The sequence below is a fragment of the Acanthopagrus latus genome, chromosome 12 (genome assembly GCF_904848185.1).
Source record: "Acanthopagrus latus isolate v.2019 chromosome 12, fAcaLat1.1, whole genome shotgun sequence".
NCBI classification, from domain to species: domain Eukaryota; kingdom Metazoa; phylum Chordata; class Actinopteri; order Spariformes; family Sparidae; genus Acanthopagrus; species Acanthopagrus latus.
In genome coordinates this window covers 25,919,770-25,943,459 of record NC_051050.1, presented here as the reverse complement: position 1 = coordinate 25,943,459, position 23,690 = coordinate 25,919,770, and the positions used below count along the sequence as shown (strand labels likewise).

Here is a 23,690-nt window from a genome sequence, read left to right as displayed (position 1 = left end):
TTATTCTCAGAAACCAAATGATGCTGGTTTAAAAACTTATGTCACATGAGCAGCTTCACATCTGTTTATATTTGGAAAAGTGTGAAAATAATCATAAATCAGGAGAAACCTGAAGCTGAAGAACAGGCGTCTCCAGGGAGACCATGTAATAGATTACAGTCAGGAAGTAACTCGTCTAACATCGAGTCTCAACTGTGAGCAGAAAGTAGAGAAATGCACGATGATCCCGGATCAGGACCTCCACTGTCACACACATTAAGTGTTGTTTTTAATTCTCTCATCTTAATATTATTTCCGCTAAAGTTCCTCAAAAAGCCCTTTTAGATCTGATATTAGAAATGGAGTGGTCGTGTCACAGCGACACCAGAACTCTGAGACGAGTCTAAAGCACAAAACGTGAGCTGACGTGTGTTTTATGCTTCTGATGGTCCGAATATTCAGAACATTTAGTTTTGCCGCCTCCAGGAGTCCAAACTGTCGATCACCTCGTCTGTGTTGTGAGGAGAGACTACAGGAGGCCCGAGCCTTGTTCAAACCTCGTCCCACACGGGTCGGGTCGGGTCGGGTCGCAGTGAACAGACTGAGAGGTAAAAATCAATGAGGTTTATTTGCAGTCACAAAGCTTACACTATATGTAGCAGACATCCAAACAACTCAAACAGCTACTCACTCTATGGACCCAACACATTCACATCAGGGACACAAACCAAAAATTAGAAACTCAATAAACATCCATGAGTGCTGACATGGTTAGAAATGAGCTAGTTGTCACAAACAGTTAGCAGCAACATCGTAGAGAGTAACACAAGTTGCTAATCGACTCGCTCGTCGCTCGGCCGTCTCTTTGTACACGCTCGACTCCTACAGGTCGGTTCTGCTCAGAACTACACTGGTTCCTTCAGGAGCCCCGATGTGTCGAGAACGCTTCCTCCCGTACAGTGACACACACACACACCATCGCAGCACCATGAGACGCCACACGCACACACACACACACACGCACACACACAGCAACAGAGAGCCACACCACACACACGCACACAGACACACACACAGACAGACAACACACACACCAAAAGGACTCCGCTGCAGGACCTAAAAGGGGGGCAGTCCTAGACCTGGTCCGAGGAGTCCAGAGTGTAAACAAGATGGTGGAAACTGCAGCCGGCCTACCAGAGGGGAACATGTGACCATGATGTTTACACGTCGAGGAAACAAGCAGGTGTGTGTGCACGAGACCGACAGGACGCCGCCGCCGCCTCGCCCACCTGACGGGACAGTTAAAGGGACAGTCTGAGGTTTTTCAGCCTTGAGGTGACGGACTGAAAGTTCATCTAAACTAAAGCGTGAGAATGTTCTCCGATTCCTGCTTCTAGAATGTGGCGCTGCTTTTCCTCTGTCACCTGACGGCTGCAACCAACATTATTGATCTGGAGTTATTGATCCGTCCGACAAAAGATTCAGAATAATATCTTCAGAAAAGCAGCAAAAACTCAGAACCAGGACGTGACTTGTTCACATGTTCAAAGAAAGACTGAAATGATTCATTGATGATCAAAATAGTTGGTGATAAACTTTTCTTCGGATCTGAACTCAGTGATTATTATTAAAGTTCTGTTTTTATCAGTGAAGAACAAAACGTCTATTCTAATTTTGTGGATGATGTAAATTTGGGTGAACTGTTCCTTTAATGGCTGCAGCTCTACTTCCCACATGTTGTTGTTGTTTGTCTCTCAGACTCATGTGGACGTGGTGAGGAGAGAAAACGCAGACTGTCCCTTTAAAGCCTGTCAGGTGGTTTGAATGAGTCCAACCAGAGACTTGAGTAAATGTACAACATGGACGCTCTGACTCTCCCTTTCTGTTAGTGTGTGCACCCGTCCAGCTCCTGTGGCCACCCTGCAGCTCAGCTTACTCGCCGCCCCTCCTCCTCCTCCTCACCTCCTCCTCCTCCTCCTCACCTCCTCCTCCTCCTCCTCCTCACCTCCTCCTCCTCCTCGTGTGGAGAGCTCGCTCCCCACGCAGACAGACAGTTGCACTAACTCACTACACTGTAAAAAGCTCAATCACACCGTTTTTTTTCTTTTTTTTTGTTTTCCTCAACTCTTCTTTGTGTTTTTAAATTCGATCATTATAAACATTGTTCAAAATGTTACGAAAGAAAATGTACACTTGGTTTTTTGTGTGTTTTTCTATACAAGGCAGGCAGAAGCGGATTACTACGTTTACCGGCATTCGTCCCCTTCCTCACCCCCACCTCACCTCCGTCACCTCCGCAGCAACACCTCCTCCCTCTGTGAGTGATTCAGAGTGCTTCCACATGCGACCCCCCCCCCCCCCGACCTCCTGACCCCTCCACTGATCGGACGAGTCAGACCATCGCTTTAAAATAGATCTGTATATATTTATATATGTTTATATCAAAAAGGAGGGAGGGAGGGGGATCCCGTACGTCGCGTCGGGGGGTGGAGATGATCCCCAGGCATCCGGGCCCAGGGAGGGAGGAGGGGGGAGGCTGATGCAGGGAGGGGGGAGGGAGGGAGGCTGTGGAGGTGCGAGGGGGGGGTGAGCTCTGTCTGCAGCGGGATAAGACTCGTCGGTGTGGAATGTCAGCTCATCATGTCGTTGCTGTTGACGCCGTATGTCGAGTTCTTCATGCTGTCGTTAACCTCCCTCCTGAACACAGACAGGTTCTGAGTAAACCTGCACACACACACACACACACAGACAGGTGTGTGAGGAGAGACAGAAAGAGTGGAGCATCCTGCCTCCTAAACAATCTTTGGCAGTGTACAGACGAGCTCATCTTGTTCATATTTTTCTTTCACGCTCTGATTAAATGCATTAAAAAGGTGACGTGTGAGTTCTCACCTGTCTCGATTCTTCGTTAGGAGGTTTCTCTCGATTCCCTCCATCAAGTTCTCAAAACATAAGTGCATGGCCTGCTGCTTCTCTGGAGGCTGGCTGTTCACGATGCTGTTCCTCAGGTCAGCGAAGTACTGCAGAATACACACACACGTGTTAATACACACACACACACACGTGTTAATACACACACACACACGTGTTAATACACACACACGGCGTTATGTTTACCTTCTCGTTGAGCAGGATGAGGCCTAACAGCGGTCGGGACATGGACCACTGGTTCCTACAGTCCTCGAAGATGATGATGTTCAACACGGTGGACAACATCTGCACAACAAGCAGGATCATGAGCGGTCGATTCTGAGATTAACCAGTCCCTGAACGCAACACTCTCCTGTCTGTAACATGCTCCTAAATGCACCATGGAAGGATGCAGTGATCTGTACATCAGTGAAGGTGTGTGTGTGTGTGTGTGTGTGTGTGTGTGTGTGTGTGTGTGTGTGTGAGAGCTGATCTCAGACCTGCTGGATCATCTCTGGGTGCTGCTGCATGATGTGCAGGAAGCGGTCGTCCGTGGCCATGGGAGTGGGGCGCTTCTTGGTGGAGCGTGACAGCTGCTTGAACAGGTAGGTCACTATGTGGTCCAGACTGGAGCAGCAGCCTGTGCACACCATCGTATCTGAAACACACACACACACGCACACACACAGGTGTTACTTCCCCCGTGACGTGCACGCTCCCCCGGCTGGACCTTTGACCTGTGAGTGTGTTACCGAGCGCGGTGAGTCCTTCTGATATTGACGACAGGATGTACATGACCACGTGAGGCTCCAGGCTGGCGATGAAGTTCATGTGGTCCTGCGTGAGAACCTCGAGCAGAGAGTAGAACGACTGGCTGAGCTTCGGGTAGTCCTGCAGGGACGAGACGGACCAGAGTCACTGAGCTGGACCGACACACACCAGCACACAGCAGATTCATTTATATTTCACAGTCTGAGCAGAAGGTGAAGGTACCAGTAAGTCACTGTGAGGGATGGACAGCAGTAGTTTGATGAAGGTCTGTAGGGCGTTGTCGAGAGCGTCGTCGCCGTACAGACGAAAGACCCCGAAGTTGACGTAGTTCCCGCTGAGCACCGCCTTCAGCATGGCGAAACACACGCTGACGCCCTTCAGCTTCACCCCGTACACCTGGTCCTTCGGGACTTCTCCCAGCGTCAGGATTCGATTCCCTGCAGGAAGGAAGGCCGAACGTTTAGTGACGATGAAGCTGCAACTCATAGTTATTTTAGAACACGTTCATCTGGACAGTTTTTAACCAAACGTCAGGAAACAGTGAAAATGTCCATCAGAGCAACAACAAAACTACTGTGAGACATTTGAATTATATATTAAAAACACGTCATGATAAAGGGTTTTGAAAATGAATCAATTATTTGTAATTTCGTTGATCTCAGAGAAATCAGCTCATCAGTGACAGTAAATGTCAGTTATTGAGAGCAGTTACAGACGTTGAACACCAGAGGGCGCTCACAGGATGGATTCTTATCTAGTAAGTGATTCTCTTCACTTCTTCAGAAATTATAATCAGTAATGACACACTTTTACTGTTCCAATGATTGTTTCTTAATGTGTCATTTTTTGATTTCGTAAAACAAATCTTTGTTTTAAGGTTCAGGTCTCAACAACATGAGAGGCTTCGGGTCAAAGTACCGTAGGTCGTGATCATCTTGCTGGTTTCTCTGAACAGCAGGATTCCGTTTGGTGACGAGACGTCAAACTGCAGCCGCTGAGATCTACAGACACACAGACAAACAAAGATTTAGGTTAAAACTCAGTGATCCGGGTCAGGTAGGATGTTTGTCTGAAGCCTGGTGTCAGTTAACTCAAACTGACTCTGGTTCAGTTTGTTTGTGGTGTGAACGGACCAACGAGGGTCCACATGTGATTCATTCATCAGCTAAGAGATAAAAATGGACGATTTTCACCTGAATACAAACTACAGTAATAAAAGTTATTGTGACGATCGTTCTCAAACATCTCCGGGACGACTCGACGGCTCAGATTTGAACCTGTTCACATCTTTGACTGTGTCTGAAGGTTTGAGACACTTGAAGGAACCTCTGCAGGAAACATCTGGATCACTGAGCAGGTTTACCTGTTGTGGACGAGCTCGGCCATGAGTTTGAGGACGGGCGTGGTGCATGCTGGGTCGTGGTACCAGAGCTCGATGGCTCGCTGCAGAATGGGCATGTAGGCTGGATATCTGCAGGTCTGCGTTCAGGAACGTTCTCAGACCGACTGATGAATAATAAATATTATTACAGCTCAGATTGCAGTTACAAGTCTAACAGTGTCTCAGCTGTAAGGATACATCCAGTCAAACAGCATCATGAAGCTCGTCTTGGCGTTGAAGGCGAACGCGATTCCTCGAAGGTCTCGAACCAAACCGACCAGCGTCCTCTGCAGGAAGCAAGAGAAGAAGAAAACTGTATCATGAAGTGCACAAAATATTAAGAAACTACACATTATATGAATAAAACATTCAAACATATATGCCTCTGTACAAGAACTAATTTTATCATAACTCATCTGTACATTAAATGTTGTGGAGCTCGTTTCATCCCTGAACAATTTCTGATTGTCAGACAGCAGCTGATGTTCTCCAACATTTACAGTGTATAAATATCATCTAAAAACATATTAATATACCAAAATGTGATAAAGATGTAACAGTGAGGAAAAAAGATGATAAAGTTGATTAATGATATTTCTTTATACTTTCTTTATTGTATTACCTGTTGAAAGATATTTACTTCCTGTTTTAACATTTACAGTTTCCGTTTCTTTAACATTGAGCTGCAAACAACAGTTTATTTCATTATCAATCAATCTGCCTATTACTTTCTTAAATAATCAATTAACTGTTTGGTGCAAAAAACATCAGAACATTGTGGAAAATACTCATCAACACTCGAGATGAAGATGAGAAAACAAATCCTCACTTAATAAAAACCAGAACCAAACAGAACTTCTTCCAGTTAGAGTTAAATACACATAAACAAGCTGTGTGTGTGTGTGTGTGTGTGTGTGTGTGTGTGTGTGTGTGTGTCACCTTGGCTTCCTGCTCGTTGAAGGTGTTTGTACTCAGCATCTGAGCCACGGCTTCAAACGCGGCCGTCAGCGGCAGCATGAACTGTTCGAACTGGTCCTCGTCTTCACCTGCACGCCAACACAGGACGCTCGGTTAACACACGTCTCCACAACTTCACACAAACAACAGCTATCACAACACAGGATGAACAACAAGATGTTAAATGTGTGTGTGTGTGTGTGTGTCTTTACCCAGATCCACCATCAGCAGGCGTCCCAGTGCAGTGTAGAAGGTGGTCCGACATCTCATGTCGCTCAGATTGGACTGGTTGTTCACTCCCAGGAAGGAGAAGTGCTCGCTCTGACACAAACAGGACGTTAACAACAGTGCGTCTGATTAATATCATATTTAAAACATGAACCTGTTTGTGTGATGAGTTTATAATATTAATACAGCTCAGTTAAATACTGACTCAGTTTGTAAAAACTCAGTTAATGCAGCCAATGTTTCCTGGATGTGAGAAAGACTCGGAGAGAACTGAGGCTGGAAACTGTTTAATCTGGTGTGTTATTATCTAAAATATGTTGATATTAAGAATTCTGTTCATTGGTTTCACAGATTTGTTGTTGCCTTTGGATAAATTATTGGGACATTGCTGTGATGTGACCTGAGTATTACTTGTTATCACAGCTGAAGGCCTGTGTGACTACAGATTTCAAGTTTACGAGCTGCACCTGAATGCATCACGAAGTCCCTTAAACCCAGCAGAGCCTCTCCATCGTCTTTAATCACACGACTGTTCTGGTCCAAACACTCATCCCTCCCTGTGTCGTTCTTTCAGGTCAGTTTGTTTCTTCTAGTTTGATTATTTAGTTTGTTCATCAGTCAGTGAAGATTTTTCTCTTCTCATTTCTCAACAACACTACAGACTGCTCCTTTAATAGATCAGTCGTCGATGGATATTGAACGGTTCTAATAGGGACAGATGTGTTGAACCCTGCTGTTTGCGGTGCCATGTGGGTGCTGGACTCACTGTGTGGTTATTCAACATGAACTGAACCGCGCTGAGCTTCACCAGCTTCCTCACACTGCTGTACGTGAACCAACAGGAGGTCAAGGAGAAAACATGCAGAGGGAGAAACTGCTTAAAATAAAATACGAGCTGTGATGAGTTCAAGTCCCAGGATTCTAGTGTTAAATGGTTGTATGATAATATGTTGGTTGATAATAAAAAGTTCCTGATGTTGGATTCTTAAAATGTCTAGTCAGGAAATTTAACAGCTACAAACTAAACTGAACTCAGAACTGAGAGATTATTTCTGTTCTTGGATTCACAGATGCGTGAATGTATCTGCAACTTTTTATACTTTCTAATCAATTTATTGTGTTTCCAATACTTCAGTAAGGTTTCTCATAAAGGATATCCTAAAGAGAGGTCGTTCAGTAGTTGGAGTGTCTTGGAGGTGATTGGTTCACACTGGCCCCAGTACTTCAAGTTTGTGATGCTGAAAGAGACAAAAGAAACTGTAACTAATGAAGAGAATTCAAGGTTTACATTATTGTATAGAAGTAGAGCAAACACAGAATGGCTGATCAATAACCTGATCGGGACCGATCGGTCTGATCACTGTTATTACTCACATTTTCCCTATAAAGACACTCAGCACCATCGTCTCGTCATTCAACCCCAGAACCTCTGATAGTCGTCGATAAAGCTGCCAAAATAAAAACACACACAGTTTAATAAATATGATCCACACACACACACACACACACACACACACACACACACACACACACACACACACACACACACACACACACACACACACACACACACACACACACAGCTCCAGAGATGTGTTGTTTGGTCATTATTATGGTCAGATTGGTGCTAATATTTAGCATTTTTCCTTTACAGATGATCAATATGTGTTCTTTGTGTAATAGATAATAAATATATTGACAAATGGCTTTAATCTGATGTCAGCAGGAACAGCTGATGAGTAGCTGAATGATCTGAATCACAAAGTAAAGTTATCAAATACATTAAGTGGAGTGAAAGTATTAAGTATCAGATTACAGATGCAAAGTTGCTGAAAAGTAAAATGTACCGTCACAACTCTGCAGCTCAGTGCGGCAGACAGATGAAGCATGAACAGACGAGCTTCAGTCTGCAGGGTTAAACTACAGGAAACGAGGGGCCGTCCACAGCACACGACATCCAACCTCGACATCCAACCTCGACATCCAACCTCGACATCCAACCTCGACATCCAACCTCGACATCCAACCTCGACATCCAGCACACGACATCCAGCACACGACATCCAGCACACGACATCCAACCTCGACATCCAACACACGACATCCAGCACCTGACATCCAACACACGACATCCAACACACGACATCCAACCTCGACATCCAACACACGACATCCAACACACGACATCCAACACACGACATCCAACACACGACATCCAACCTCGACATCCAACCTCGACATCCAACACACGACATCCAGCACCTGACATCCAACACACGACATCCAACACACGACATCCAACCTCGACATCCAACACACGACATCCAGCACCTGACATCCAACACACGACATCCAACCTCGACATCCAACACACGACATCCAGCACCTGACATCCAACACACGACATCCAACACACGACATCCAACCTCGACATCCAACCTCGACATCCAACACACGACATCCAGCACACGACATCCAGCACACGACATCCAACACACGACATCCAGCACACGACATCCAACCTCGACATCCAACACACGACATCCAACACACGACATCCAACACACGACATCCAACACACGACATCCAACCTCGACATCCAACACACGACATCCAGCACCTGACATCCAACACACGACATCCAACACACGACATCCAACCTCGACATCCAACCTCGACATCCAACACACGACATCCAGCACACGACATCCAGCACACGACATCCAACACACGACATCCAGCACACGACATCCAACCTCGACATCCAACACACGACATCCAACACACGACATCCAACCTCGACATCCAACACACGACATCCAGCACACGACATCCAGCACACGACATCCAGCACACGACATCCAACCTCGACATCCAACACACGACATCCAGCACCTGACATCCAACACACGACATCCAACACACGACATCCAACCTCGACATCCAACACACGACATCCAGCACCTGACATCCAACACACGACATCCAACACACGACATCCAACACACGACATCCAACCTCGACATCCAACCTCGACATCCAACACACGACATCCAGCACCTGACATCCAACACACGACATCCAACACACGACATCCAACCTCGACATCCAACACACGACATCCAGCACCTGACATCCAACACACGACATCCAACCTCGACATCCAACACACGACATCCAGCACCTGACATCCAACACACGACATCCAACACACGACATCCAACCTCGACATCCAACACACGACATCCAGCACACGACATCCAGCACACGACATCCAACACACGACATCCAGCACACGACATCCAACCTCGACATCCAACACACGACATCCAACACACGACATCCAGCACCTGACATCCAACACACGACATCCAACACACGACATCCAGCACACGACATCCAACCTCGACATCCAACACACGACATCCAACACACGACATCCAACACACGACATCCAACACACGACATCCAACACACGACATCCAGCACCTGACATCCAACACACGACATCCAACCTCGACATCCATCACACGACATCCATCACACGACATCCAGCACACGACATCCAACCTCGACATCCAACACGCGACATCCAGCACGCGACATCCAACACGCGACATCCAACACGCGACATCCAGCACGCGACATCCAACACACGACATCCAACACACGACATCCAGCACGCGACATCCAGCACGCGACATCCAGCACGCGACATCCAGCACGCGACATCCAACACGCGACATCCAACCTCGACATCCAGCACACGACATCCAGCACACGACATCCAGCACACGACATCCAACCTCGACATCCAGCACACGACATCCAGCACACGACATCCAGCACACGACATCCAGCACACGACATCCAACACACGACATCCAGCACACGACATCCAGCACACGACATCCAGCACACGACATCCAGCACACGACATCCAACCTCGACATCCAGCACACGACATCCAGCACACGACATCCAGCACACGACATCCAGCACACGACATCCAGCACCGGACATCCAACACACGACATCCAACCTCGACATCCAACACACGACATCCAACACACGACATCCATCACACGACATCCAACACACGACATCCATCACACGACATCCATCACACGACATCCAACACACGACATCCAACACACGACATCCATCACACGACATCCATCACACGACATCCAACACACGACATCCAACACACGACATCCAACACACGACATCCAGCACACGACATCCAGCACACGACATCCAACACACGACATCCATCACACGACATCCAACACACGACATCCAACACACGACATCCAGCACACAACATCCAACACACGACATCCAGCTGTTCCTCTAATGCTGCTTAGTGTGTTGATTCCAACATGTTTCCGGTGACTCGACTCAGTAAAGACACTTGACAACCTTTAACAGTGTTGCACCCAAAAGTCATATCCGAGTAAAATTAAAGCACGATCATTAATCATTTATCGGTGGGGAAAGAGGACATTCATAGAGCCGATAACTCCTCAGCACAGCAGGCGGCGCTATGCTAACCGTCAGTAACGTGGAGAGGAAGAGGAGCGACAGAGCAGGACAACAACGAGCACAACACTCAAAGATGTCGTCGTTTCAGGGGAGGAGAAAAAGTCTTTTAAGTCACTGAAGACGTTGTAATCACCCCGAACGTGTGCTGACGGAAGATGAAGCAGCCGAGAAAGACGAATGCTGAACCACCTACACCAGTTATCCTACAAGTTAACCCAAAGGTCGAAACCATTACTGACAAAATCACCTGATGACGGGTTCTGATTCCTGGTCGTACACTGAGGATTCTCCGGCTGACGGCACATTCAGAGCCCAGGTGTTCTCTCCCTACCTGTACTGTAGGATGTGATGTCTGTTCATAAGATCTGCTCTGCTGTGAAAATGATTCTTAATCGAACATTACAGTCGATCATCTTCTGCCGCCTCATTACAGAGTCAGTCTCTTATTGTTTTATAATACAGAAACATGTTTGTGTGTCACAGCTTTGGAATATTGAATCACCTGAACTCACCACATCTCTTATTAACCTTCAGGTGCTCATAAACTTGGTTTGGCATTTTTTACAATACAAAAATCTAAACAAATAATTATAATTTTCTATCAGTTATTAGTAGAACAAAACCCAAATGGTGCAGCGCTGCATATAACTTCAGAGAGTCAGTCACAGTGCTGAAGTTAATTAATATAAAATACACTGTGTTGTGTTGAAGTAAAAAGAAACTGGAAACAACAACGAGTATTTTAAATCTGAACTCAAAACTACTACAAGAGGATTTTAACTGCTTCTGTTGAACAAACGAGACCGTCAGCGAGTCGACTGGATCCTCTGTGTGGTTCTTATTGTTACTGAAGTTCATCACTGGTCTGACAAGTTATCAAATTAAACTATTAATCTATTTTCACAGTGGAGTGCAGACAACGACTTTAGGGAAGGCACTAAAACAAAGTTTCTGCATGGTCGTCTTTTGTTCACAGCTGTCAAATAGACCTGAGGTTTCTTGAGGAGGGTTTAAGGACTCGGTACATGGAGAGGTTTCCTGCTGGTGGTGACTGAGGTTCTGGGGATTTCTGCTGATCTGATGCTACATGACGGGCAGGGAAACACCAGACACGACGAGCACGTGTGTGTCTACGGTTTCTACATTCAACCACTTATCTGGGACGTTCACATTTTGTAGTTTCTGCCCCGGACAAAGAGAACACACTCCGTCAGTCAGCATGAAGCGGTGGACTATACACCAACTACACAATAGTTGGACATGAGTAGCATCAGACTGAGATGGTGTGTTTCTATAGAGACTGCTGCCGTCAGCACGAGCAGACGCCGCGGTGCTCAGGACAAAAGAGCTGCTCATCCCCAACAACTTGGCCCCCCGGTAACAGTGGACAGTAGAGGGTTACTGAGCGGGGGAGGGGCAGCCGGGCCGGGGCTAACGGTCCTGTTCAGACCTGGTTCCTGAACTGGGCTGCACAATATATTGTTTCTTCACTGAACACCAATCACAATCACTCTTGATCCACCTATCCAACACAGAAGAGCCTTCACTGGATGTTTGATTTAATCTAATCCCCAAAATGATGAATTACTTCCAAATAATAGTTATTTAAGTCGTCTTCTTGTGGGTTTTATAACATTCAATAAATCATAATGTCAGTTTATTCCAATATTGTGTAGAATCTCTGCTGAATTTACAAGAAGGTCCAAAAACTGAAGAATTAGCCAGAGACAGAATCAACAATCACTGAACTGAGACTTTTGTTGGGGGTCTGGTGACTCTGCCTCCAGGTCTGAACAGGTTTCATCGACACAGCGGACACAGACTTCTTCTCTGACAGAAAAGCTGTGTTTACCTTTGATGATTTCTGCACCTGGTCGCCGATGTAGATCTTTCTGAACTGTTCGAAGAAGCTGAGCATGGCGAGCTCCAGTCTCTCGTTACCCGCCTGAGCGAGCCGGGAGTCCGTCAGGTTCATCAGCTGGAGCACCCTGCGGCGTTTCAACAGACACGACAGTTCTTTAGTTACAGTGAACCTTCGTAAATACATGACATCTCTATGTGAATGATCTGAGTTTCATTCAGGTTTTGTTTTGTTCTCAGTCGAACGTGCAGAGTTCCACAGGGACGTGTGTTGGGTCCTGCACTATTTCTATTGTATCTGAATAACTACGAATATTTTCTAATTTGCAGTGATAAGGGACTGAAAACACTGGACACACTGAGTTAAACCTTCATATGATTAGATCCAACTGAAAAAAGACTTTTATTTTCTTGGGTTAAGAAACTTTTTTAACCTGAACCTTGTTAATCTTCACTACGATATGAAGTGTGAAGGTCGACCTCGTCAGATTGCTGTTGCTGCTTTTTCCAAAGACATTAACTGTGTTTTCTTGTTTTTTCACATCAAACTAAAGCATAAAACCACTTTGTGAGCCAACCTGCAAAATAACTGAAATATTCTTCATGTCTTGTGACATTTAGGAAATTTTAATCCCTTTACGTGAATTCTTACCGACAGACTAACTCTCCGTCCATGGCGTCCTGCTCATCTGTACTCGCAAACGACACCCGTCCTCCGATCACCGCCCCGATTATATAAACCAACCACGTCAACCGACCTGCAGAGAGGCACTCGTTAGTAAGACGTTTACATCCTGAAAGCAAGATAACACGCACAGTTTCAATTAAAGTTCATAAAGTAGCCACACTGTCAGTTTTACTTAAAGCTGAGCAGAGTTGCTGTCCAGCAGAATAGAAAGCGTAGTTACCCTCCTGCACCGTGATGTCCGCTGCGCTCGAGTTGGTGGACTGTAGCAGCTCCTGGTAGGTCTGAGCTGCCTGGTCGAACAGCTGGACCAGCAGAGCACAAGTCTTCTCGTACTCACACCTCCCAATGGTGGACAACTGGTCTAACTGCTGCTGAACCAGACCAGCGTCATCCAGAGGGTCTTCTAAACCATCTCTGTGGAGTCGACACACACTTCAGTCAGTTTGTGTGTTTCAACGAATGTGTTGAAGCATTTCCACCAAATCTAAAATGTGTAGATCTACGCATGTCTCTGAGCTGCCAGTGTTGAGCATCTCAGTTTGACTGAACGCCTTGATACCGAGACACAAAGATGACGTTTTTTCAGAGCAGATCTCACCTGAGGATGACGTGGACCGACTCTAGCCGTGAGGTGATGTAGGCTTTAGTGACTTCTGGAGTGTAGGTTTCCAGCAGATGAGGCTCGGTGGCTTTAACGTACGGAACCGACGCTGCCAGACGCTGCCACAGACTCAGCAGGTAGTGAACACTGTTGGGGGCAAACTCCCAGTGCTGCCACAGAGGAGGAGGGGAACAGGTGAGAAACAGGTGAACAACAGGTGAGAAACAGGTGAGAAACAGGTGAACAACAGGTGAACAACAGGTGAGAAACAGGTGAACAACAGGTGAGAAACAGGTGAGAAACAGGTGAACAACAGGTGAACAACAGGTGAACAACAGGTGAGAAACAGGTGAACAACAGGTGAACAACAGGTGAACAACAGGTGAGAAACAGGTGAGAAACAGGTGAACAACAGGTGAACAACAGGTGAGAAACAGGTGAGAAACAGGTGAGAAACAGGTGAACAACGGGAGAGGAACAGGTGAGTAACACCTGGTACACCCACCTGCAGACTGGTGACGGTGAAGTTGGCTATGAGACGAATAACTTCAGGGTAGTTTTCTACTTTGACCAGCTCCCCCAGCTGGTAGTTACTCTTCAGTCGGGCCAGCAGACGACAGAACTCGTGGTAGTTGTTTGGATCCGGCAAACACTGAAACACAAACAACTCTTCGTCAAACGCCGGCTGACAACATAAGGAACGCAGCAGGAGGAATGAGTGTGTGTGGCACAGGTGTGTTACCTACCTGTGGGTTAGCGAGTATCCTCTTTACTCCGTCGACCAAGTGCGAAAGAAACTTTGCTCGTTCTGCGTTGTTGAAGAGAGACCGTCTGACGGAGGCTATCTGAACTAGACATGACAACACCTGCACACACAAACACAACGTCAGGCCTCAGACAGGAGGCTACACCTGTCGCCCTGGACGGTCCATCATGATGTCACTTACCAACGGGGAGAGGGACGGAGGGATGGAATGATATAAATTGAAAAAGAGCTGCAGGGTGGAGGAATCAAGAAACGCTGCAAGATAGAAATAAAACAGGACGTCAGTCGAGCACTCGCAGCATTTTATATTTCAGTGACCATTTTTAAAAAGTCTGCAGCGGAAAAACCAGATTGTTCGTTGTGCTTTGACACACCGACACAATCACAGAAGAAAGATCCACGAAGAAACCTCGATGTTTAGTTGTGTCATGTAAAAACTGCTCATTTAATTTGACAACAACGAGATGCTGAACGAAGCTTGACTGAACGTTCTGGTTAGTTTGGGAGCTTTTAATCTCATTCAGTTTACAGTCGAGAGTGTCGAGATATTGATGAAAACTTATATCTTAACAATTAAAACTGATCGTGTGTCAATACTACACACTTGATATCATCTGTGAATAAGAACTTAAAGACGTTGTATGTTTTGTTTCTGAGATCATCTGGTCGTCTTCGCACCACCTGCTGTAATTACAAAGTTGTAATAGTGATCAATAAATTAATAAGTGATTATGAGGTGAAACGTTTTCAATTCTAAATTGGAAATTGATCAGTATGAGCCTTCAGTTTCAACAATCTAGTTCAAATGCAGAATGGAGGATCACAATGATTGTTGTACAGAGAGACAAATCCAGTCGTCCACAGGAAGGACTCATGTTCAATCAGCTCACATGTGACCAATAATAAAAACTACCGATCAATACACAGAGCCTGTTTCAATGATACAGCACTGAGTCAGGTCACATTCAGCACAGCTACCTGATCTCCATGACGTGGGGATCTGTACGGTGCACAGGTCGTCCGACGACTCGTCTGTGGACGTTCCTATAAAGTCGTAGTTGAGGCAGTTGTAGCTGAGTTTGAGCAGCTGCATGAGCAGACCGTGCTGAGACTCATCGTTCAGGTTCAGGTTCTTCCCCGAAGCCTGAAAACAAACAAACACTCGGCGTCAATCAGCTGTTCTCTGCAAGAAACAACCTCATAACATCGTTAATCTGAAAGTGTGTTTAGAAGTCTTCCATGATATTCTGTAACGTGGCTGATATCTGAACTAACAGTCGTGATTTTATCGTCCTCTCGTGGTTTAATGTTGTGAACAGGTGAGCAGACGAACCTGTTTGAGGAGGTTGCAGGAGAGAGTGAAGATGTCGAAGAGGGAGGAATCTCTGAATGACGAAGCGATCTTCCTATGTTTGGTCAGGGGATGCGTCGTGTCGGCCTGTCAGGAGGAAACAGACTGTGTTCAACAACTCCACACACAGAACAAAACGGAGGATGAAGTGAGGACGGCAACCTACCTGATTGATCTCATTGGTCAGCTGGGACAGGATGGTGACCCCTATGATGCAGTGTTCAACGCTATCCTGTAAACACACACACACACACACATCAGCTACAGTGACACACATTGTTACACAAACAGACAAACAGCGTGGACTGTGCGATTGAACACACACCTGTAGAAAGCGCGTGACATCCGCGATGACGTTTCTGAAGACGTAGTCATCTTTCTGACAGTCGAACCAGCCGAGTTTGGTGATCCTGGCGTACAGCTGGATCAACGCCTGGGTCACAAACGCTGCTAACTTCGGCCGCGTGGCCAGATAATTCAACACATAGTTCCCTGAACGTCACAAACAAACAACAACAACTTCATGAGAAATAACAACACACCTGAAACACTCAGAGTTTGAGCAGTGCAGCATTAAAGACAAGAACCTGAGATTTAGAAGCTAAAACATGTTCAGGATCATCATCCGTCCTGAGTGATCCAATCACAGCTGGACAGCTCTCAGTCTGTCAGTTCACACCTGATGTTAATATTTAACCCAAAGACAAAAAGAAGTTCCTGTAGAACATTTGCTGCATTTACAAGAAGGTCCAAATAATGAAGAATTAGTCAGAGACAGAGTTTCACAGAGTCTTTTAAGTTTGTCCTCGTGAAACAACTCTTAAATCACTACATTTGTTAAGGGAGTCTGGTGATATTGTGGTTCACAGGTTGGACGGTTCGATCACTCAGGACGGATGTTGACATCAGGTCTGACTCGAGCTGTTTTGGGTTTGTTAGCGATCAGCCTGGTGGTGGGAGGTTTACTCACGGATATCGATGCGTTGCTCGAGGGGCAGAGGGTTGCTGGTTCGAGACACCAGTTTAGACAAACAGGTGGCTGCAAGCAGCTGAGAATATGACGACTGTGATGAGAGGAAACAGATTCTGTTAGCTTCAATAACATCTTATCATCAATCAATCATTTTAGTTTCTTGACAGACAGAAAAAGAAAACAAACATCTTGAGCAGATGAATTAAATCACACAATCAAAACTAACATTAGAAACAAACAATCTTAATATCAATATTTCTCCTGTGTTATTATTCAGTCTGCAGGATGAGATTTAGCACAAAACAAACACATTTGATGAGTCTCTAAAATATGTTGCAACAAAAGTGTGAAAAAGTAAAAAGAAAAATATCTTCACATGTGAACTGAGGATTGATTTGGACCGAACCAGAGGAGGCTGTGGAGACAAACCAGAACTGTTCTGGTGACTCTGGCTCAGTTTGTGTCCAGTTTGAATGAAGTCAGTTTGATGATGAGTTAACGAGCAGATTAAACTGAGTTCAGTCAGAGACACAAACTTGAGTTGGACGGTTGCATTTTTCTGTTTATAAAGAAAATATTTCCTTTCTGGATATTTCATGATTTTATTTTGTTGACTTGTTGGACTCAGTAGTGAACTGACCGCTTTTACATCTCAGACTGTCACTTCCGCTGTTAGGAGCTAGCTGGTTAGCATGCTAACTTCAGCAGACATGCTGAAGTTAGCATCGTCATCGTCACTGTTTCTTCGCTCTCTGATGCTGATTTCATTCTGTTTCTTTTAAACTCAAATTCTGGCCGTATTTTGCAGATTGCTCCTTAAAACAAATCCAGTCAGTCCCACTACAGTTGGCTAACACTCTTGTCCTTCTATCCAAGTTCAGTATTGAATCCTGAGTATATGTTATAATGTGTCAGTGCTGCAGGTGTTGCAGGTGCTGCAGGTGTTGCAGGTGCTGCAGGTGCTGCAGGTGCTGCAGGTGTTGCAGGTGTTGCAGGTGCGTCACTGTGATCACTCACGCTGCCTCGCTCCAGCAGCAGCTGACATTTGCTGAGACAGTCGGGGCTGTTGGTGAACTCCACCAGAGCTTTCTCTGCCTGGTGTCGGACGGCGGTGTCGGTAGTCTCGTACAGCTGCTTACACAGGATCTCCAGCTGGGCAAGGCCCTAGATTAACACAGAGAGGTGGAGATATGGAGCTTATCAGAGAGCGACAGGCTGCACAGAGCGAACACGGAGAGACGACTTCATGAACATGACGAGGAAACAAACACACGAACAGAAAGCTCAACATATTCTGACAACAAGATTTAACATCACACAACTTCTGCAATCATCTCATCTGCAGGTTCACACTTTCTTTAACATGAACGACCCCCAGCAGCCCGGCTCAGCTGAACAACGATCAATAATCAATCAGCAGAGTAATAATCACTGTTACGATCACAGACTCTTCTTCAGTAAAAACTTCTCTGGTGAGAGAATCTGCTGCTTTTCTTTCTCCATCTTCAAAGTTTGGGACAAAACAAGACGTTGAACACTGACTCAGTGTTCTGTCTCAGTAGAGTGCATACCTCCACCAAGGCCTGACCGTCCTCCTTCATTCAGTCGAGCCCGATCCAAAATCAATAACAATGTGAATCAGAATCTGCTTTATTATCAGAATGTGTAAACAAACAAGGAAATTGTAGTCTGGTTAAGTTAATGCAGGGAGAAGTTTTCAAACTTTAAATCTAAAAGTTAATGAGTGCAGAACTTTCAGATGGAATCACATTAAAATACTTTAATCCAGATTTTTATTTGGATCTGCATCAAATTGTTCTCACTCACAGATTACATCCACTTAAATACACCTGACTTAAAAAAAAAAAAAAGATTCTCGGAGAAATCAACAAAAATCTTTTCTTCTCTCTGTGTGAAAGATTGTGGATCCGTCTCTTTATATTGATCAAGTCAAAAGTTAATGAGGCTTTTACTGAGATTCATCATTCATCTGAGGGTGGAAATAAGTTCTGCTGACAAACAAACGAACCAGCAGACATGAATGAAACCCGGCAGGATGAGGAGAGGGTCACAGTTTGGGTGAAATGTTCCTTTATGCGAAGATACTTCCTCATTCTCTGCTTCTCACATGTGAGAACTCCACTGTAAATTAAACATCTTTTGTTTTTTGTGATGGACATTTAACCATTCTATGACTTTTAATAAACTATATCACTCAATGATCCTCAGTTTAACTGATAGTTAAAATTAATGAGGCCGTTCATTCAGTTGAACCTTTTTGAATCTCCAAATAAAACACGTGGGCGGCTCATCTGAAGCTGTGACACGTCGACGTCCATATATTTAGTGATAAAGTTTATTCAGAAGTGCTGAGTCATGCAGTCAGTCAGCAGCAGTCACAGAGAGCCGGCTGTACCGCCTGGTTACAGGATAAGACTGACGGTGGAGGTCTGCTGATCCTGTGTTTCTGTGGTACATGTTCTGACGGTGTTGTGTGAAGGTGAACAGGTGAACAGGTACGACAGAGTCAGTGTCACATCATGTGTGTTCACTGTGCAGCTCTGCAGGACTCAGATAAGAGCTCAGAACCATCTGCTCCTCCAGATGAACACACACTCAACTAAAGCATTTTTACAGTTGGATCTCTGATATAAAACAGAAGAAGAAGAAGAAGAAGAAGAAGAAGAAGAAGAAGAAGAAGAAGGTTTTAAAACAACAAACTCATTAGAGCTGTGAATTATTAATATTATTATTAATATACACATAATATTTAACATGTAACTACAACAGAACAATATGAAATGATCAGTTATGGTATCTGTGCTGAGAAGCAGGTAATAGTAACGGATCTGCATCAGCTGAATAAAACACATTGTGTGTGTCTCTATGATTCACAGCAGGCGTCCATGACAGCAGTTTAAACTGTTTTTTCATCCTGACTTTGTGTTTCTGATTTGTAACTTCAGGTCGAGTTCGGCCCGACAGCAGACAGATGTGACTTCGGTTTGTCGATTCAGTTTGGATCAATGTGGATGAGCATTGATCTCAGAGACGATCACTTCCTGTCGAGATTTTTTGCTTTTCGTGATGTTAAAATTAATTTCCTCTGATTGGAAAACAAAACATTAGTAGATGTGTTGTCAGACTGTAACAACGTTTGCATCCCTGTAGCGCTGCTGGTTACAGACGACGATCCTGAAGTCCAGGACTTTGTAAAAATTAACCCATAATGATAAAACTGGCGCTGGGTGTCTTTTCAGATTATTGATCAACTCTGCGGGTTGAACACAGTTATTGTTGTCGTTAGCATGCTTGTTGCTAAGCTACATCCAGGACCACGAGTCGCTGCAGAGTCTTGTTTCTAATCAATTAATTATCAGGTTTCACACCTTTTCTGCAGAACATGATCCAGAACTCGTCCAGTGACGATTGCTCACTCACACACTCATGTGATCCGTGTTTAATCCATTTATAATCCCAATATTATCTTGTGGACTACAGTTAGTTATTCACGTCTGCATGAACACCAGAACGAGTTTCACTTTCATCAACACAAATATGAAATATACAAAAGAAAAAAACAAGACAAGTCTCTTAAAACGAACAACTCACTAGTTTACTCACTACATTATTATAACACTACACAGTATATTAGTATTAACACACTGTACTGTGTCGTTTTGGGGAGTTTAAGTACGATTTTTCCGGGACGTTCTAGTCTCTCACTTTGCATGTGTTTTACATGACTGGAGAACACGTCAGCTGCTTCCTGGTTCTCCAGGATGCGTGGGAACCCGGATCATGTGCTCCTGGGTCGCTGCTCCGGCACCTAGTCCAGCATTTCAGGCAGTATCAGAGGAATCTGTCATACTGGTACCGGAACAATTGTTTGTTTTTTTGCTGCAGCTGAACATATTCAATCTTTCCAGTCAAAGCGGTTGATGTGAACATTCACCTGATTCTGTGTCCGACTGTCAATAAATAATCTTCCTCTCCGTCGGCATGAATCATCAACCAGATGTAAACGGCACTTTGTTACGTTCTGTCACGGCTTATTCTACATTGTGACGGATCATATCGGTTCCAAATACTGATTGCTGGTCTCCTTGATAACTGATACTAGTCTGTACCTGCACCAGCACTACTGCATAGTAAGTGTGAGCTTTTAATATCAATAAAAGACAAACATGTTTTAGAGTCTGATTAAAATTTCCTCCCAAACTTTAAAATCAGGAGAGCATAAACTACATGTGAGGAACTTATTTAAACATTTACAAATGTGAAATTATAGATTATTTTGTGGGTGCTGACTGAAAACAACAACAAACTGTATTGTGCATTATTACCTCTGAAAAGATAATAATGAAGAAAATTTTATTTTTTAGTTTTAACATATTGTAGGACAAGAAATTATCTGCAGATTAACTGATAAATAAAATAAATAAATCACTTTTTTTGTTTTGGGGAATAATAATGTTAATGAGCAGAGAAATCTTCACTGAAATAAACAAACTAATTAAACAAACTCTCTTTGTTCTCATGACTTAAGAAACAATCTGGGTTTGTGTTATTTCCTTATTAACATTGTGATTATAAATGTAAAACTACACGACGCTGCTGATAACAGACAGAACAGTTTGTCACTTCTGTGTGATGATCTGATGTAAAACACTAATATATAATAAGAGGATCAAAGTTATGTCCTTTTACAAGTTTATCTTTGACAATCAGATCACGCTCCTGTCTCTGGAGCTCGTGTGACAACCCGATATGAAACAGGCTGTTTTGGATCAGATCCAGAACCAGTCAGTGTCAATGACAGTGCTGCAGCTCCTCCATGCTGTGCAGGTCAGTGCGGTTGCTCTCTGCTGTTAGCATGGAGGCTAACGCTGCACATGTTCTCCATCACTGATGTCGGCTGTCTGGTACTCTCACCTGGCCTCTACACGGAGGGATTCGAGCCGTTAAAGCTGCTGAAATAAAGCCAACGTCTCTTCATGATCATTCGCTCGATGTCACATTCAAAGCTACACAACAGCACAAGCTAACGCTACCGGTACAACAATAACACGGTGCATGGAGTTAGCTTTCAAACCGAAGCACTGGGGTCTTTCTCGGGGCAGTGTTGGGGGACCAGCGGGGTAACTGGGGCAAATGTTAGCAGCACAACTCATCCTTCAGTTAAACTTCCAGCAGTGTGCCCTCTCCTCTCTGTGTGGCAGCTATTCCCACACATGTGTCCAGTCCAGACCACGAACCAGCTAGCTTACAGCAGGCTAGCTAAACAAAACAGCACTGCTTAGTTACGCACATAAACAACGCGGGAGTGAATTCCCCGGTGTTCCCGGTTCAACGTGTTTCATAACCGACACGGTGACAGCAGACACGGACACGAAGCCGGTTTAACAGACAAACAGTTAATCCGACCGAATCATGTTTTCAAACGGGCTCGGGCGGGAGAAGTTGACGTCTAGGCTGAAGCTAACGTTAGCATAGCTTGCTACAGGGTCAGCTAGCTTTAGCACAACATCCCCACAAATACATATTCCAACACTTGGACACGAAGAGGTGGAGAAAAGCTCGAATCACGAGCTCGTAACATTATTAATGTTCACAGTGTGAGTCTCACTGGCGCCAAACTGACAGTCCAGCAGGTCGTGTTAGCCTGACAGCTATCCGTCCGCGGACAGCCCGTTCCTGCTTTATTGTTTACTTCACTGAAACGCGCCGATTAAACGCACCGTTGTCACCGGGACGACGTGCGTTCACCCGGCACCGACAGCGGGGACTGTGCGGGGCACAACCCGGAGGATCGCCGCCTTTTGTTTGCGTTTTGAAGCCTGGAATCATCCTCTTAGCTAACACAAGCTAACAGCCAGCATCCAGCCCGAGCAATGACAGCAGGCCACAAGTCAACAGAGGCGGCCACATCCTTTCTTTTACCGCCGACAGCCCGAGCACCGCCGCCGCCGGCTCGCAGCGGCCGCACACAGCCTCCCTGCCGGGGATGCAGCACCCGAATCCGCCTTCACACTCATTTCCGCGCCCGTGGATGAATTGTCGGATACAAAAACATGAAACCTCTGCTTACCTGCACATGATCCGCCATTTTTCTCCATTTCATGCACCTCACACTCCCCCGCTTATGGGTATGGAAAGTGACAACAGCGCCCCTGGCGGCGGCTCCGCGCTACTGCAGGCAGCCTCATCCACTCCACCTGCAGACAGAGCAACACAGTTTATACAGTTATATACTGACACACTGCCAACAAACACACTGCTAACCTTTATAAACCCATAACACACTCTTATTATAATCATACTAATGACAGGATGAATGTTTTCATGACAGTTTCACAGCTTTGTTTATGAATATGGATCCAAATTAATGAAGTAAATAACTATTTTCATCCACATCAGACAGTGTGATGAAAGAGTGTGCACTTCTGGGAATTCCCTAAAATTAGTTTATATTGGAAGGTTTCCACAAAACACTGTGCACGGTATTCAGTATTGTTATACCCATGAACATGCACTTTACTCAGGCCATGTTGTGGTTCTGAAACAAAGGAGGGAGACAAAGATGCTGCAGGCCATTTTGGCAGCAAGCAAAAAATTAATCACCAGAAAATGGCTGAATATCACCTACAGAGGAAGATCACTATGGCTAAATTTTA

The 23,690-nt window shown here is 45.1% G+C and overlaps 1 protein-coding gene across 1 annotated transcript; it reads right to left on the bottom strand.

Moving 5' to 3' along the window:
- Window positions 1-588: 588 nt before the first annotated feature.
- On the bottom strand, window positions 589-23,250 carry xpo7 (exportin 7). Its single transcript, XM_037116725.1, has 28 exons — window positions 23,105-23,250; window positions 18,031-18,177; window positions 17,011-17,104; window positions 16,366-16,532; window positions 16,207-16,272; window positions 16,023-16,127; window positions 15,668-15,833; window positions 14,871-14,944; window positions 14,670-14,789; window positions 14,429-14,575; window positions 13,921-14,093; window positions 13,543-13,736; window positions 13,287-13,392; window positions 12,627-12,762; window positions 7,601-7,674; window positions 7,384-7,464; window positions 6,993-7,056; window positions 6,211-6,319; window positions 5,981-6,087; window positions 5,240-5,328; window positions 5,024-5,131; window positions 4,579-4,661; window positions 3,883-4,097; window positions 3,642-3,780; window positions 3,390-3,547; window positions 3,097-3,195; window positions 2,872-2,999; window positions 589-2,703 (listed from the first exon to the last, which is right to left on the bottom strand). The coding sequence occupies exons 1-28, from the start codon at window positions 23,135-23,137 to the stop codon at window positions 2,610-2,612; spliced, it is 3,276 nt and encodes a 1,091-aa protein (XP_036972620.1). The 5' UTR covers window positions 23,138-23,250; the 3' UTR covers window positions 589-2,609.
- Between the last annotated feature and the right edge of the window lie 440 nt (window positions 23,251-23,690).